Source organism: Catharus ustulatus, chromosome 1 (assembly GCF_009819885.2).
Source record: "Catharus ustulatus isolate bCatUst1 chromosome 1, bCatUst1.pri.v2, whole genome shotgun sequence".
In the NCBI taxonomy this organism is placed as follows: domain Eukaryota; kingdom Metazoa; phylum Chordata; class Aves; order Passeriformes; family Turdidae; genus Catharus; species Catharus ustulatus.
Window position 1 is genome coordinate 98,041,308 of NC_046221.1, and position 18,677 is coordinate 98,059,984.

General features: G+C 39.3%; 1 protein-coding gene across 2 annotated transcripts in view; it reads right to left on the reverse strand.

The window, feature by feature from the left end:
* The window catches only part of INVS (inversin), an 85,635-nt gene that overhangs the window by 36,508 nt on the left and 30,450 nt on the right, over positions 1-18,677 (reverse strand). For both annotated transcript variants that reach the window (XM_033057124.1, XM_033057134.2), the window contains 2 exons: positions 11,165-11,338; positions 8,838-9,005 (listed from right to left, as the gene is read on the reverse strand). In XM_033057124.1, coding sequence (XP_032913015.1) covers positions 8,838-9,005; positions 11,165-11,338 — 342 coding nt within the window. The remainder of the gene's footprint in view (positions 1-8,837; positions 9,006-11,164; positions 11,339-18,677) is intronic.

Sequence of the window (18,677 nt, forward strand, 5' to 3'; positions counted from 1 at the left end):
GTAACATAGGCATTAATAGATATAACTTGACTTTTCATCAACTTTTCTTTAAAAATATGCTAAATTACTTTCATATAAGGTCCCTAGCGATACAGTTTTGTATTATGATAATTTCATCTCTCAAATGCTTTTTGATACAGATTTCTCTTGCAACTTTCTTTTTCAGGCAAAAGAGTAGAACAGGTACAAATTAAAACAATCTTAGCATTTGAGAGATCTTCAAATGGCAAATATCATAAAGACCCATGAAACACAAACTTTAAAGTTCACTTTTCTGAAAAGAGAGGTATTACTAAAAAAAGTGGCAAACAAAAATACAGTAGAAACTCAGTATGCAGGACACTAAACATCTAGAGTAAAAGCAGATTGTCAAAACAAGAGTCTAAGTAAACTAGAGTGAGTGAGTCTGCTTTTCTATCTCCAACAATTTAGAACAATACTGAAGCCATGGGAACCCTGTGCAGAATCAAAAGGGAATGTAGTCCTGAGATTTTTATCTTCCAACACTAGAGGGGATTTTAACCCATGATAAGTGAGCAAAGCAATCTTCCTGAAAATACAGAGCCACACTATATATCACAATACATTTATGAAAGAGAAGCAAGGGATTGTGTTAAGTGCAGTTTGTTAACTGTTAAAGCAAGTTCCTGACTCCTTTCTCACTAAACTAACTGCAATCTTTCTTTTTGACTCCTCTAAGTACAGTAATTTCACGATTACAAGCCGCACTGAGTATAAGCCGCACTTCCAAGGTGTCAGCAACGTTGAGGTCTTTGTCCATATATAAGACGCACCAGACTGTAAGCTGCACTTTCGTTCACAGCGAGGATCCGTGTGCAACTTTCACAAAGTTGCCAAATAGTAACAGAATCGCAGGAACACAGGGTTTACTGGCCCCTGCTCAGGGCGGCCGCCAGGGAGCGGCCCCAGTCCTGCTCGCCGCTGCCACCGGGAAGCAGGGGAGCGGCGTGCCCGGCCGGTGTCGCCGGGAAGAGGGAGAGGGGCGTGCCTGGCTGCTGCCACTGGGGGGAGGGAGAGGAGTGTCCCTGGCCAGTGCCGCCGGGAGGAGAGAAAGGGGCTTGCCCAGCCAGTGCCGCCGGGAAGAGGGAGAGGGGCATGCCCGGCCGCTGCCTCTGGGAGGAGGGAGAGGGGTGTGCCCGGCCAGTGCCACCGCCGCGCCCCCTGGGGCCAGGCAGCGCTGCCGCTGCGCCGCCACTGCCCCGCTGCCCAGGGCCGCTGCTGGCTCGACTTCCTGGTTGGGAAATTTTCAAAATTTGTTCATATATAAGCCGCTCCTGAATGTATGTCGCTCTTCTGGTTTGGGAGCAAAATTGTAGTCAAAATGGTGCGGCTTGTAATCGTGAAATTACTGTACACGATTGGCTGTAGAATCACTTGCATTTGCATTATTTGATGTGTAGCAACTATTACACAGAAAGCAAATATCTAGACTGAGAACAAAAGTCAAGAAGCAGAAAGGAAATTCCAAAATTATGATTTCTATGCCAATATTAATTGACCAAAGTTGTACATTGTATATTTCCTACGTAATGGATAAAAAAACCCCTCAAAACCTCCCAAACATTTAGAGTTATATTTCACTATATTTTCTAAGTGCAATCTGGCTAAGTTAATACAGCAATAGTAACTTTAACTCTGCAATCCCCTGATTCTTGGTTTCTTACTGTTTACTTTCTTACAGCGCCAAGTTAAACCTCCTAATTTGGTTAATGTAAGTTTTCTAGATCTAAGGAGCTACATTCTTTGCACTCTGTATGTAAATCACAGAATGGTTGGTGTTGGAAAGGTTCCCAGATGATCATCTAGTCCCTTACTAAAGCAGATTCAACTGCAGGAGGTTGCACAGAATTAAGTCCAGGTGTGTTTCAAATATGTCCTGAGAAGACTCCACAACCTCTCTAGGCAGTTTGTTCCAAGGCTCAGTCATCTTTCATCTCAGTAAAGATGCTTTCCTTCATATTCAAATGGGAATTCCATATTTCAGGTTGTACTCATTGCCCCATATCCTGTTGCTGAGCACCACTGACATCCACGCTTCAGGTATTTCTCATTTATTAGATTCCCTCTCAGTCTTCTCCAGGCTAATCAGTCCCACCTCCCTCAGCCTTTTCTCATAGAAGAGATGCTCCAGACCTCTCCTCATCTTCATAGCACTTAGTTGGACCCTCCCCAATTAGTCCTGGTCATTCCTGAACTGGAGAGCCCAGAACTGGACACACCATTTCAGACGTGGCCTCACTAGGGTTGATCCTCCAGGGAAGATCACCTCCCTCAATCTGCTGGGAATGTTCTTCCTAATGCATCCCGGGGTACCAATGGCCTTTTTGGCCCCCAGGGCACACTGCTGGCTCTTTGACAGCCTGCTGTGCTCCAGGAGCCCCAGCTCCTTCTACTGAGCACAGCATGATTTTTCCCCAGCTGCAGGACTCTCTATTTGTCTTTGTTGAGCTCAGATGAGACTCCTCTCTGCCCAACTCTCTGGCCAGTCCAGGTCCCACTGACTGGCAGCACACCACACACTGTATCATCCACTCCTCACAGTTTTGTATCATCAGCAAACCTCCTGAGGGTACAGTCTTTCCTCTCATCCAGGTTATTTATGAATAAACGGAAAGCAACTGGGCCCAGTACTGACCTCTGGAGAACACTTCTAGATACAGGCCTGTAACCAGGCTCTGTGCCACTGATCACAACCCTCTGAGCTCTGACATTCAGCCAGTCCTCAACCCACCCACTGCCCACTCAGAGAACCCACCTGTGACAATATTATGCGAGACAGTGTCAAAAACCTTGCTGAAGTCAAGGTAGGCAATATCCACTGATCACTCATCACCCCCACTTCCCTCATCTACCCTGACAGTCCTGCCACAACAGAGAAGGCTCTGTTATTGGTCAAGCATGATTTCCCCTCGGTGAATCCGTGTTGGCTACCAATAACCTTCTTTTCCTTCCCATGCTTAGAGATGATATCCAAGAGGAGCTGTTCCGTCCCCTTTCCAGGGTCTGAGGTGATACCTGTAGTTACCTGGGCTGTCCTTCTGGCCCTTTCTCAAAATACTGGAGATACACTGGCCTTCCTCCAGTCCTCAGACACCTTTCCTGCTCTCCATGACTTTTCAAAGATGGTCAGCATCTTAGCAATAACATCTGCCAATGCTAAATAAATGCTAATTAAGTTGCTCACCTCAGACAAAAAACCTAATCAGTTTTAGATTAGGTGTCATTACTGTCAGCCATGTTTTGTTAGAGTCAAAAACTAACATACTTAAAGCATACTTAAGTTCACTAATATATGTAGTGAACATAGTAGTGAATAACAAAGAATATATGCAAAACATAAAAAATTGATAAATATTACTCTTAAATAAAAATGCAATCAAAGTTAACATTGTTACACATACAAACCACAATAATCAAAGCATGTGTAATACTTTTGATAAACATTCAAAAGCATTTATCTGAACCACTACAGTGAAAACTTGTATGTTCTTCCCAAATTTAATAGTTCTCAAGAGAAAGTTAACTGATAAAATGCTTACTTTTTGTTTATTCATAGAGCTCAGCAGGGGGAGCATAGAGCCTACTGCAAAAATTCATTTAATGAGAGTTACTTTTAAGAATGGTTAAACATGTATTATGATAGGCACAGAAGTTATAACTGAAATTCTACGTCCACCAGAGAAAAATGTGTTTGAACAAAATGGACAAACAAGAAAACAAATTTTTCTTCACTTCCAATTTGCTGATATAACCCTGACAGATAATTTTCAAGCCTTCCAGAAGCACAACATCCTAAATAAATGAATTGTTAAAATTCCTGGCCTAAAGTCATTGATGTTACCAAGAAATATCCCTATCCTCAACCGTGTTATCTTTGCAAAATGGTACAGAATCTCCAATGACAAAGCCACTATTTATATTCTAGTCTAAAAGCAATCATTGTTTTGAATTTTTTGGCCACTTGAACTAAAATTTTCTAGGCCTATTTCTGCCTACATTCATGAGTAAAATTTCTTTAGATTTTAAGTGGGTTTGGTTAGCTATAATTAAACTGTCATGCTGTATTAATATTTTAAGCACAATACAGAGAAGAAACAGAAGCTAAGCATTTTTCTGTGGCAATTAGAACAATGGAATTGGCAATAATGGAAAGTGTGGTATAAACAAATGTCATGTCTCCTGCCATGAAGAATAAATAAAGAGGAGAGATACAAAATAGACAGAGAGGACTAAGAAGTTGCTTCCATCATAATAATGGAATCTTATTCTGTTCTTTGCTCCTTAAATCTTCCCAAAGTTTTTCACATAAAGCACAATCTGGAAAGATGGAAAAGGAAGTTGACTGTGAGAGGATTTCCAGATTAGAGTTTCTCCTTACTTCACATGTTTACTTTCTACATAGGTCAAGTTCCATTTTGGCTGTATTTCATGGATTTCGATTTCAGATACAACCAATTTGTACATAACTGTCACCACTGCACACTCAACCTACTTTCTCAGCATTCAGCTGAGCTCTTTTCATAATTGTTTATTTTGAGAATATCAGTGGACTATCTACTACATAACTACCAAACAGAAAGATGACAATATCAGGCCACATCCAAAGTAGACTGTAGAAAAACAAGACAGCATTTTTCAGTACCACAGACTGTGGTTTCAATAAAAACAGTAGGTAAACTTTTGTCAAGTTTTTGTTAAGTAGCACTGGAGAATTCCAAGTAGGATACTAGAGAAAAAATAATTTTCTGGGGAATTCTTCCACAATGTTAAAGATGACAAGATAGAAACAACAGCAGTGTTGTTTTTCATAACTTGGCCAGCAGGCACCAAAGGTAGTCAGGAAGCAGACATTGACACCTCGCTGCTGTCTGGGCAATGGCACACAGTGCTTAGAGAGAGCAAAGACAAATGGTTTGGTTGGATGAGATTGAAAATGGGGAAGCAACAGTGACACAGACATTTCCCTATTACACTGCTATCACAATAAGCCAGTATTTTCACAAACTTAAAAATGCAATTATATGTTAAGACACAAGATAACAGAAATTTTCACTCTATGGGTACATTCACTAGAAATACAATGCAGAATGTGAAAAACTATAAAGTTAGAAGGCCTAGAGAGGAATGAGAATCAAACATGATACTTAGACAATAGACCTGGAACTGGGTAATATGGCAGGCAAAAAGCAGTTAACAAAGGAGGGGAAGACTATGAGCTCTGCTGTGTCTGCACTCTGCTGTGGAGTTCCATCACATCAAGACAAGTAGGAAAAACACTTCAATGTGGAGAGAAGATCTTACTACAGGATTAAACTCAGGGCACCATCACCACCACAAAAAGCTATTTATACTCAACAAAAAATTCAGTCAACAGATTGATCACCTAATAACAACATTTCTGTATCATCAATTTTGCAGCATAGGTAAATTACTTTTTCATTTAAACTTGTTAACTTAGCCCATTAGTAAGCACATATAGATGTAACTAACTGCAATATAAACCATTAAGCTGATGCATGAAAAAGCCTATATGAAATCAAGAATACACTCTTTTCAGCCCAGCCAAAGGGCATCTGTACCACTGCACCCAGCATAAGCAACAAACAGGAGGAGTTGGAAGCCTCCAGAAGAGAGCTATGACCCAGTTGCCACTACTGAAATTTGGTGGAATGAATCTATGACTGGTGTTCGGCCATAGGCTGCTCAGAAGGGACAGGACAGGAAGGAGGGTCAAAGGGGTTCCTCTCTACAAAAAGTGGATGGAGTGCAACGTGCTGTCCCTGAGGAACAGCCATGAGCAGGTAGAAAGCTGTGGACAGGAATCAGAGACCAATACAATACAGAGAGCCTTGTGGTCAGTGTCTACTACAGGCTGCCTGACCAAGGGGAGCCTCCTAACAAAGCCTTTTTGCTCCAGCTGCAGGAGGCATTGTGCTGGAGGAGGCTCACATCCTTCTGGGGAACTCCCACCACTTTGACATTTGCCAGAGAAGTAGCACAGTGAGCTATAGGAAATCCAGGAGACTCCTGGGATGAATGGAGGATAACATCTCAGGACTGGTGACACACAGCCCTAACAGAGGGAATGTAACACTGGACCTGATGGTCACCAAGCCCTGCCTGACCAACCCAGTGGCCTTCTATGATGGAGTGACTACATCAATGGAATGGCTATGGATATTATTTTTCTGGACTGCTGCAAAGCATTCATCTACATGTTGGAGAGTTTTGATTGGTGGACCATTTGGTGGGTAAGGATTGGCTGGACAGTTGCATCCAGTTGTCCCAACAGATAACGATGACGTCCCTCAGGAGGAGGGCTATTGTGGAATAGCATGGATTCCTCTTTTCTAAGTCCTGCTCCCCTGCTTACCTCGGTGAATGGGCTGAGGGTGGGCAAGAGACTGGGACAGGACACAGCTGGGACATTTGACACAAACTGACTCAAGCAGTACTTCATACCATACCAAAGAAACCTCAGGGACAGGGGGGATGCTCACGGCTACACCATTTATTTTCCCAAGCAAGACAAAGCATGTTGAAACTTTTTTCCTATTTTCCTGGAAGTGACTGACATCTGCCTGCTGATGGGAAAAGTGAATATATTCCCTTTAGTTTTTGCTTTCTACACTGGGCTGGCATTATCTTCACCCACAAGTCTTCTGGTCTTCTTTCTATTTTCTCTGCTTTGAAAGAGGGCAGGTGAGTGAGTGATTGTGTGGGTGTGAGGTTCTTGTCTGAGCCCAACACACTACAACAAAAAAATATTTACTTTTTGATTACCAAATGTTTGAAAAAGTCTGTAGTTAAATACAGAGATCCTTACGTACTTTGCAGCAAGTTTACTTCTCCAATGCAGCAGAAAAGTAGATACAAAGTTTGTGACAAAATTTTGTTTGCAACAAATCATTTCACAGCTGGATACAAATTACAAATATTTTGAATAAACAGCAGTAATACAGAAATACAATTTCTTTGATGCTGATAATGTCTTTAAAAAAGGTATCACTAACTGTAAGATTGTCAGTGTGATTTGGAAAAAATCAAAGAAAGTTTTCATTTTCATATTTAAGTTCTCAGCTTCCAAGCTAATCAGGCAGACAGACATACAAGTCCTTGTAGTTAAATATGATCACTGTATGTCTAGTTCAGAAAGACCTTTGAAAGACAAAGATACAGGAAGATTGTTCAAATGTGACAGAAAATTTAAACTGAGGTCTCTGTATCCTTCCATGTTAGTGAAGCTCAGAGATTTTCACTAAATAAAAATCGAAGTAAAAATCAAGCTGAGCATATGACTTCATTGTACCTAGTACAACTGTCATTGCAGAAGAAAAACTAAAATATTGCACTAAGAGAAAATATGCTATCAAGGGAACAGTATTAAATTCATACGCAAAATTACGTAGAAAGTCTCTCAGCAAATTGACTGTGGGCTGACTGACAATTGATCAAATATTTCCCAGAATTCTAACTTGAAAAACCAAATTAAACCAAAATTTTCAGTATAGATAACTAGACATAAACTTTCAAATAATGAAGAAAAGGCACATAATAAAGAAATCCATGTGCAAAATGCAACTGAAATGAGCAATGAGTGACCATTTTATCCATGAAAACATTTACAGTAATTTCACGATTATAAGCCGCGCTGAGTATAAGCCGCACTTCCAGGTGCCAGCAACTTTTTGTTCTTTGTCCATACATAAGCTGCACCTGATTATAAGCCGCACGTTACAATACAGAGTGTGATAAAAGGTATCTATTCTATCACCATATGTTGAGGGTGGGGGCAGTGATCCTTATCTCCACGGCAGATATTCTCCTAATGGGCCATCCATTGAAACCAGGCGGGGCATTGTTCTTTATCTTTTCACAACCCATCCTTCCTCCAGCGAGCCATTTTCTGCTAATGGCCATTGAGTCCCACTGTGTGACTGATAAAATTACTGCATCCCATTGGAAGTTGCTCCAGTCAGGGGGAAGAGCCCAACATTTCTTACCAAGATAAAAACAGAGGTTTTGGGACACTAAGGGAGCCCCTTTCTCCACTGGACTCCAGAGGAAAACCGGATTTCTCCACATCTCCACTGGACCTCTGGAGGGAAACAGCACCTTGTACAGGAGCACTGCTCCAACTGAGCCACATCTGTCACTGCAGGAGGATGCAGCCATCATGGAACGAGACTGCTGCCAACACCCTGCCTGACAGGATGTCAGGTTGTACTCTGACTTTGTCAGGGTTTGGAGTTTGTTTCTTTGTAGTACTGTATGTCTATTTTAATTTCCTTAGAAAGGAACTGTTATTCTTAATTCCCGTATCTTCGCCTGAAAGCCCCTTGATTTCAAAATTATAATAATTTGGAGGGAAAGGGTTTACATTCTCCATTTCAAAGAGAAGCTCCTGCCATTCTCAGCAGACACCTGTCCTCCAAACTAAAACAGCAACTTTTTGTTCTTTGTCCTTATATAAGCCGCACCTGATTATAAGCTGCACTTCCGGGTTCGGACCAAAATTTTAGTCAAAATGGTGCGGCTTATAATCGTGAAATTACTGTAAGTCTTTCCTTTCCCCCCTTACAAGACTGAGAGCAAAGACATTCACCCATAGAACCCAAAACAAACTCCTTTCGAGAGAGCAAAAATATTTATGATTATTTCTTACAAAGTTCTGGATGTTAGGAAAAGCAAATGATTTAATTCTCAAAGAGTCAGTGGACTAAAATGAGAATTCTCAAGAGAATAAAAAATATTTCTATCAGAGGAAAGTAGTAACGACAGAAAGTGTTATACACACATATAGCAGACTTTCTTACCAGAATACATTTCACTGTGTGGATTGCACTAGGGTCCTTGTTGTTAGCTGCCCAGTGAAGCGGGATTTTTCCTTCAATATCAGGAATTCCAATATTTGAATCATGTTTTATGAGAAGTTTCACATGCTCTGGGTTATTGTAATAGGCACTCCAATGCAATGCAGTTTGCTGCAACACAATATTCACAAGATATTGTTGAAACATGAAAATTAAATTTGGCTAAAACTAGCTTTAAACAATAGGTAAATAAGCAAGATTTTGTCACACTTCAATAAAGAGGACTGACAAAAAATGAGCACATGTACCTCGGGTGGCTGACAACTGAAGATTTGTGAAAATAGGCATTAAACAAAGCTGAACAAGTGGCCCATCTACCTTAGTAAGAGCAGATCATCACACACCTTTGCTATACTGAGGTCTGAATTAGATCTAAGCTGCACCACCTTACATGAGATCCAAACTGAGAAGCCCTTATGCTTACAACATAAGTATCTCTGGTAGGAGACTAACTGCTTTTTATGAAGATTTGTTGGACTATGGCAAGAGAAAAATGTGCATGCCATTTAGCACCACCCTAATGGCTATTTGGTGCAGCAGTTTAGACCCACAGAGAAAATATCCGTGCTTGGTATTAAGCAATGACATCCAAGCTAGAATGAATGATCATCTGAACAAGGCATCAGCACCAGAGCTGCACTATAGAACACCTGTAGTGATTAGTGTGGTCCCTCTTAAATTTCAAACTCTGTTGGGATAACACAAATTAATGGAGACTCCACTAGGTGAAGGTGACACTGGATGCTGACACTCGACTTGGATCCATCTTGAACAAAGGTTTTGACTTTACTGTCTTTGATGACTCAGAATTCTGAGGTTGAATATTAGGGAATCTAATGCTCAATGACCCATGGCGGTCCAATAAAATATCAAACAGCAATCCATGCTCCTATTGCCAATTCGTGACTGCCAACAGCTTTTTTGCAGGCCTTATCTATGTTCATAACTACATAAGCAAACCAATGTGTGGGGGTTTTCTTAACCAGCAAAACACTGGCATATTAACAAGTATTTCATTTACCAGACACACCTCTCCCAACTCCCAAGGAACAGAGAGTTATAAGATAAAGAATAATTTTTTTTCCCCAGCTTTCTTACCCTCTCACCCCTACTAAACATTACATGGTGCTTTGATTGGAAACAGAGAAATAACTCCTACAGGACATTTGTGTTTAGAAGTGCAATACCCTGGATCAGCATCCTTAAAAGTGACACGGAATGTGTAAGTTCACTACCATATCCTTAACTTCTCTGCAAAGAAGGCAAAAAGGAGCCTATTTGTGTTTGTTCCTGCCAGCTGTTAGCCTAGTCCCATGGTACCAACAATAAGATAGCACAGACTTTTTTCCTACTTGTCGCTCACTGAAGAAAGGCTCCACAAAGTGCTGTCACATAAATTAATGAGTGTTATTTATTAAATGGAGCTGACCTGTAATCCTGGAAACTGAGAGTTGCAATGAAAGCAGAAACCTTTGGTTACCAGAAGGCCAGCGTCACCTTGGTTCACTGACTTCTCTCACCTACAACCAGTTTCAGTCAGTTACCTACATGGAAGCAGACTCCTGTTCTCCCTCACGTTCAGGAATAATATTTGACAATTTTGCTGTGCACAGCTGCAGCAAGGAAACTGAAAAAGCTATGTGCCCAACAGGGTGAAACAGGTTGGACTCTGTGCCCGAGATCAGCTTTCACCAACCTGAATTCCATTTTTGCTACTGCTCATGACATGAACTGGGAGAAAAGTGCTCTGTGTTTTGCGGGGAATCTGGCAGTGCTTTAAATACTGGCCTAGAAATCTGCTGAACAGGCAAGGTTGCTAAATGATTTGGCTGGTTTATGCATACCATTATTAATTAATTAGCATGGTCATGAAGTCAGCATGACCTCTCCAGAATGACTGCTGTAATTATAGGCAGTTTTCTAGTCACTCCTATCATTAAAAGATTCTAAATGTGAAATTTTTCAAAGGAAGAAAAGCAACATAAGCACATGCTATCCAGACTTTAACAAGGATCTTTCTAACAGAAAGACTTGATGGCTTTTGAATCCTCTATTTTTGTAACCACCCTCAAGAAGAATGTCACTGGAGCCAGTGCAATGAACTTTAACATCGTTAACATCAGGAAAATACTATTATTTCTACTTTGAAGACCTAGAAAAAGTTTATGATAAATAATTTTTTGCACAAAACTGCTTGATGTAAAACCAATTTCTGAAGTTGCTACAAATCTTAAAATAAGCAGTTGTCTCAAAATAAGCAGTATTTTTACCTTGTTTCTGTCTTGGGTATCCACTTCTCCAGGTGCCATATGTTTTAACAACAAAGCTAAACATTTTGGACTTTTGTGACGTGTAGTTAAATGCAATGGAGTCATATCCTCCAAGTCCTTCTGCATCCAGTTTCCTCTACGAGCCAGCAAAAGTTTCATGAAGCGATAATTTCCCTGGGTAAAGAAAAATACCAGAAATTTATGTCAGTTTATTAAACCAAATTATGATACTTAGACATATTTATATATATTTATTGTATTACAGTGCCTAAATAGCTTGCAGCAAAACACAGCTCAAAGCTTTGGAAACATCTAATGAAGATTTTTTTTTTTTTACTAACATGAACTCTTCATTTTTAGATCTCTTTTGGTACTTGGTTTTAGATATTTATATTCCATTAACAGAATAAGACAGGGTTTATTAATACTGAAAATTCTGCAATATTATCAGAATTTCTTAACTGTTTAATCTCAGTAAAATCATATGAAAGCTGAAATAAGATCATTCATTCTGGTTTCAGCAAGCTGAACAGTTATCAGATGAGGAATAAAACTAAACACGAAGAAAGAATATAATTTTCAAAATGAAAGTAAGAAAAATAAATGGAAATTATTCAGAAAGATAAAATGTAGTCATCTGAATACATAGCAAATATATGCAAAAGTGATAGTTTCCTACATTTTAAAATTGAGAACTGTATGAGTTTTCGTCTGCAACATATAAAATAAATGGATGGGACAGCTAGCTTTACAACACATTGAAAATACTTCACATTACGACTTTCATTAGGTTTTCACTATGTTTTCAAAAGGAATAACATAGAAATGCTTCTTTGATATAAATATAATGATATAATAAATGAAGGTGGATCCCAAAAAGCTCAATCTGGTTTTATTTCTCAAATCACTGAAGAAGTTAGTGAAAAATTGAAGACATGAACATGCAATCATGAAGAAGTTGTACTGATCTAGTAGTACAGCCAGCCTTCACTTGCTACTACCTCTTTCTTGGAAGTTATTTTCCATATAGGAGAGATGCTACATACAACATTTTGATGCTTCCACTTCCCAAAGTCTCTGGGTTTATCAGATCACTTTCAGCAGTTAAGTTGCACTCAAGGACAGCAAATGCTGGAGCCATAACTGATTAAAGCAAAACATCTGCACCTATCTTCAGTCATCATGGTTTAAACACCCTTGCTCTTTTCACACTCTAAATTTTAACCTTGCCTAAAATGAAAGGAGCGTGTTGACTCCTAATTTTTGCTCACTGCCTTCCAATGTTTCCCCAAGAAAGGTTTTGCCAATTTCCCATACAGATCATTACCTATAACTATAATGAAAATACAAAGCTCAGAAGAGAAGTTGTACTAATTCTCCCTCACTCAGGGAAAAGCTGGAGCATTTGATGAAGCTTTATTAGACAATGTACACAGGAAAGGTGACACTTAAATCAATAGAAGTCATGTCTTTGGATTCTTCTGCTTATGAAATTACCTGCAAATTAACATACTTCAGTCTGCTACAATTCTTTTATAAATTCTGCATGTTAGTTTAGTCCCCTTAGGCTGTCTTTGGAAAAACAATGAAAAAAGGCAAGCAAGTAGACAAGGGCAAGCAGTGCTAATGAATGGGGGCACTTTGGTATCTCATAAGGCTCAGAATTGCAAATCACTTTTGTCAGCAGAATGGTAGGATGGAGACAGGCCAAAGGATTCCAGAGGCCTCCACAGCATCCAGTGCCAGGGCATAAAAAATATTCAAATTTCATTTTTCAAAGCAGTCATAAACTTTAGAAGGGCATACTTTACAAAAATTACTGTTCTGTTTTCTGTCTAACAGCAATAGAAGACTTGAGCTTCAGAGATGCAGCATGAATTTCACCAGGTACGGTCAAAATAAATGAATGTGACTTTTTTTCCCTGTTACACTATTTTATTTTAAAATACAAATCAAGAAAAGCAAATCATGAATGAGTTCAGAGAAAATTACCTTGTCCTGGTTCTACAATTTATTGTTACTAGTCCTTGCTCATCAGAGACAGCTTACAAGAAAAGTCTGCCACAGAACCTACCACAAACCTGCCTGAACATGCAAACTTCTCTTGCCAGAGACAGCATGGCTACAACAGCATTCCCAGTGAGAAGTGACCAAATACATCCTTTTCCTCTGCTGGGTGTCAGGGAAAGTATAACCTCAGGATTTTGTATTTTAGTATACAGACATATATCAAGGTATACTCCAAAGTACTGGGGTAGAACAGCATGATATCTGCAGAGCTCCTAAACCACAGAGAATACACTCAGAATTAATTAATGATAAATTTGGGGTGGAGCTAGGGATGAGAATACTCCTCATTACTACCATTACACTGTGCAGGCAAATGTGAGAAAATTTACAAAACTCATTCAAAAAGAAAAATTAGCAAAAAAACCTCAGTGTATCATGATGTGGCTGGCAATTCGACTGGAGGAAGACAATATTAAGTAACTTGAGAGAATATTAGTCCTGGAAGAAATATATCTGCTTTTCTCCATCACAGAGGATAATACATTTGTGTGGTTTTCTATATTTCCTACATACAATGCATGCATACCCATGAGAAGAAAAAAAATTGGTTTTGTCTTGTTGATGGGTACTTATTGGAAGATTTACAAGTATACTCTGCTTTTTGAATGAATTCCACTGTAAAGAAGACTGAAAGTTAAGATAATGCATAAAACTAAGGAAACATGGTCTTTTAATATTAGAATTTCTCTCCCTACGTGGTATTTTATATTTGCTATTACACATTTTTCCATCAGTTACTACTATATTATTCTCTTGCATGCTTAGTCAACAAATCCCTCTCCTTAGCAAATGAATTTGTAATAAATTCCTTCATTCTGAAACACAAAAGATTTTGTTTCTTCCAAGTGATTTAAGATTTTTTTTAACACTACCACAGAAAACACCTGTACTTACATTACTTATTTGAATTATCTTACTCATGCTTTTGCTTCTGACTGCTGTTCTTTTCTGTACTAATACCATTAATTTTGCTGTCTTCCTTTCATTTGTTAGAAAACAATATTGTGTTTTTTAATGACAATGGAAAATTTCCCCACCTTCAATAGATTACTGCTTAAGTTTGTAAGTATGGAATGGATCAGCATGCCTTGAAGGCAAATGTAATTTAGATCTTATTAGGTGGAGGGAGGGAATGCTTAATTTGAAAAGCCAATTCCTCCGTCTTTATAAAATTTTTGTGTATAGAAAGTCTTCAAGCTGGTTAGGATTTTACTCATAAATAATGCACTTGAGTGACCTAAACATTCCTGGGCAGCATGAAGCTCTCTGAGTCTGTCTGTGGTCTCTTATCCTTGATAATGACTCAAAATTTATTCTATTATAAACAGAAAACATTATGAGCAAACACAATTAAATACTTGAAGAGAAAATTCCTGGCAGCCAAAATTTACCATTTCAATGCCAATTCTTAAAATTCCTTTCAATTCCATCAAAATTATTTGAAAATCAAAATACTTGATTCTGCAAATGACAGCAGAGCTTCAGAGCACAGCTGACTTCAACATAAAGAAAGACTTCAGCTATTTCAAAAATTCAGCCACAGGTACTAACTCCAATGATGTAAAACACATTTTTTGGAAGACAGATCAACAAGCAACCATGGCTCTGCCATCAAGTAATAACTTCAAGGAAAGTTCTGGACCCCAAGCCAAACTACTAAGCAGCCAGAAAAGCTCTCCTCACCTGAACATTCATATGGAGAAGAGAGTTATGGAAGAAATATCTTAGTCAGAACTAATGAATTTGCCAGAATTTAAATTGTCTCTGCAACTGAAAAAATTATCCCCAAAACTGCAAGTTCAGTCACTAAAAAAAGCCATCTAGTATCTCTAATATGATTCTACTGCCAGGGAAAGGTTTCACTGGAAAATTACTGGTAAACTTTTCTGCCTAGTTTTCTGGGTCTACAGGAAAATGTGTTTATTTCTTTATTAATCCAAAGCAGCTTTTTCAACCTATTTTCTCTCCCTGGCTGGTTGAGGAAGTGTATTGAGAGAGCAGCTGGGTGGGCATCTGTCAAACAGCCACAGTCAGGCTGTCCCATATGGTCACCTAAGTGAAAGGCTAAAGAAAAAATGAGCTCTATTCAGTGGTGCTATAATTCTAATCATAGGTTGGTGCTGAAACTACTGGTTGCATTACCAGTGCACTAAAAACATTGGCTTCACATTTCACATCATTCCACTCTGTACAGCCCACAGAGTCCTGCTCCCAGACACTCACTGCCACGTGCCTCTGTTTCAAACACTTCCTCAGAAGGTGAGTACGGTAATTTTACGATTATAAGCTGCACCTGATTATAAAGCCACACTCCCGGGGGTCAGCAAATTTTCGTTCTTTGTCCATATATAAGCCGCACCTGATTATAAGCTGCACGTTACAATACAGGGTGTGATAAAAGGTATCTGTTCTATCACCATCTGTTGAGGGTGGGGGCAGTGATCCTTATCTCAATGGCAGATATTCTGCTAATGGGCCATCCATTGAAACCAGACGGGGCATTGTTCTTTATCTTTTCACAACCCATCCTTCCTCCAGCGAGTCATTTTCTGCTAATGGCCCACTGAGTCCCACTGTGGGACTGATAAAATTACTGCATCCTATTGGAAGTTGCTCCAGCCAGGGGGAAGAGCCCAACATTTCTTACCAAGATAAAAACAGAGGTTTAGGGACACTAAGGTAGTCCCTTTCTCCACTGGACTCCAGAGGAAAACCGGACTTCTCCACATCACCACTGGACCTCCGGAGGGAAACTGCACCTTGTACAGGAGCACTGCTCCAACTGAATCACATCTGTCACTGCAGGAGGATGCAGCCACCATTTAATGGGACTGCTGCCAGCACCCTGCCTGACGGGGTGTCAGGCTGTACTCAGACTTTGTCAGGGTTTGGAGTTTGTTTCTTTGTAGTACCGCATTTCTATTTTAACTTCCCTAGTAAAGAACTGTTATTCTTAATTCCCATATCTTCGCCTGAAAGCCCCTTGATTTCAAAATTATAATAATTTGGAGGGAGGGAGTTTACATTCTCCATTTCAAAGAGAAGCTCCTGCCTTGCTCAGCAGACACCTGTCCTCCAAAGTAAAACAGCAACTTTTCGTTCTTTGTCCATATATAAGCCGCACCTGATTATAAGCCGCACTTCCGGGTGCAGACCAAAATTTTAGTCGAAATGGTGCGGTTTATAATCGCGAAATTACTGTACTGTTCACAGCAAATTTTAACCATTTCACAAGCATACAAACTTGCTTTAAAGAGTACACCTGGGTTCTAGAAACATTCTGCTGACGTGCAATAGAGCTCTGTGAAAATTTATTTCCATTCTCTTCCCACTGTATCTTGATGAGTTAACTTGGTCTTCCAAGTTTATGTGCCTTCCTCTACACTCTGACTAAGCATTTCTCTTACCCTGTAGTGTGGATACATCTCTGACACTAAACTTTTCATATCCAGATTCTACAACCACACTGCACAGATAAATACAACACCTTTTATAAGGGGAGAAGCTGAGCTGGATGATGTAAGGCAGAGATTCTTAGCACCTTAGAATATGTGAATCTCTCCAAGCACATCAAACGCACATCCATAGTTAGGCTATCTTCATCATCAGTGGGTTAAAAGGGAACACTGCATGTTGAAAAATTGCTTATTTCCCTATTAATTGTTGAGACTACATTTTCAAGAACCATAACAATTCTAATCCATATAAAGTACTCATTATGACTTGAAAGACCGATCTGTAATAATTTACAACATAAAGCACATGAGCTAACAACTGTTACAGTACAGCTAGGTTTGATTTTTGGAATACCTACAATGGGCCTCTGAAGATTTAGTGCACTGCAAGGGTTGCTAGAGGAACTGGGGAAAAAGCAGCCCAGTATCTCTATACAACCTCCTGGTAAAAACAGCAGGGGTCATTAAAAAGAATGCCAAGCTGTTAAACCGTGAAGATGCTCCTTTGGCTCCACTCTGAAATTACATACCTGCTTTCCCAGGACTGGGAACAGACAGGCCAAAAAACCACAAGCCCTCACAAAGGAGGTGGTTTTCAAGGGCCTTTCATTACTGACGCTTATAAGCACTGAAGATGCAGTCAGGGCATATACTTGCAGCCGAACAGAAAGCCTTAGAAATATTTACAGATAAACCACAAATTAGAACTGAAGCTTAAAACAGACCCTCTGGATTAGTAAATCCACCCTCTAGCACCATAGGGAGTAAGAGCACCTAATACTTTTTAAAAAATTTCCTAGCAATTTCTTTTAAGTGGAATGACACTGTTCAGGATTTGTTTTCCTCCTAGTTCTCTGTTTCAGGCTGGAACTTTTCAGTTTTGTTTCTTGTTTGGGTTGTATTTTTTTAATCCAATATACACACAAGGAAACATTTCATTCTTCTACCCATGAAAGTACAGTGTGGCTTTTAAAATCTAAACAAGCATTAGTGTTTTTACCTCAGTAACAAGGGATAAACCCTACAGTGCCCTCAAGAAATCATCAGCTCTCCACACTCATTCTAGCTGGAACTCTTCTGTTTTGAACACTAGTAAGCAGAGATTACAGGGCTACCAAAGGGGGTCCCACAAAGTACCCTAATGAATCCCAATGACACTTATCTACTGCTAGTGCATGTATCTTGTCAGATACACTTAAAACTGCATTTCTCCCATAAATTAAATACATTCTCCAATCAGTTAGTACATTACACCCTTCTCAGTCACATTTCAAATAATAAATTCATACTACATAGAATTAATCATTACATGTGTCATCCATTCCCCACACCCCCACCCCCCTGGGACTTGCATTTTGGACTACAATATATTTAATAATTTAACTTACTTTCAGTATTCCTATTCTTCTGACATCCTAGTCATTGCCATTCTCCCTTTGAGGACCTGACAATCATTCCTAACACTGTGCCACTCTTAAGTATCCTTTAAAAAAATACTACTCATGATTCTAAGTTCGCTCATGAGAAATATTGACTAATATTAGATTCAAGTGCAACTGTTAAGGAATTCTAATACATGCCTTCTGATCTTACAGCTCATATTTCAACTGTATCTGTTTTCAGTTGATTATGGAATAATAATTTACCATCCTCTTACATTTTGTGTCCTAATTTGTAATTAAGCTTGCAATTTTCCATCTAGCACTACAGTTAATATTTTTGTACAGGCTCAAAAAGGTAACCTATTGAATTTATTTCTATGAAATTAGTTACTCTTAAAGAACCTACTGCTAACAGAAGGTGCTCAGTTTACCCAATTTTCTATTTCTGCTTGTACATTTATCCCCATAATTCAAATTCTTATATGCTTCTGAGGTCAAACAGGCTGCCTCTCTCAGCTATTTCCTTCTTAAAACATTACTTACCACTATTTAAAAATGTTATTGAATACCCTAAATTCTGTAATGTCACAATTCCCAAAGAACGAT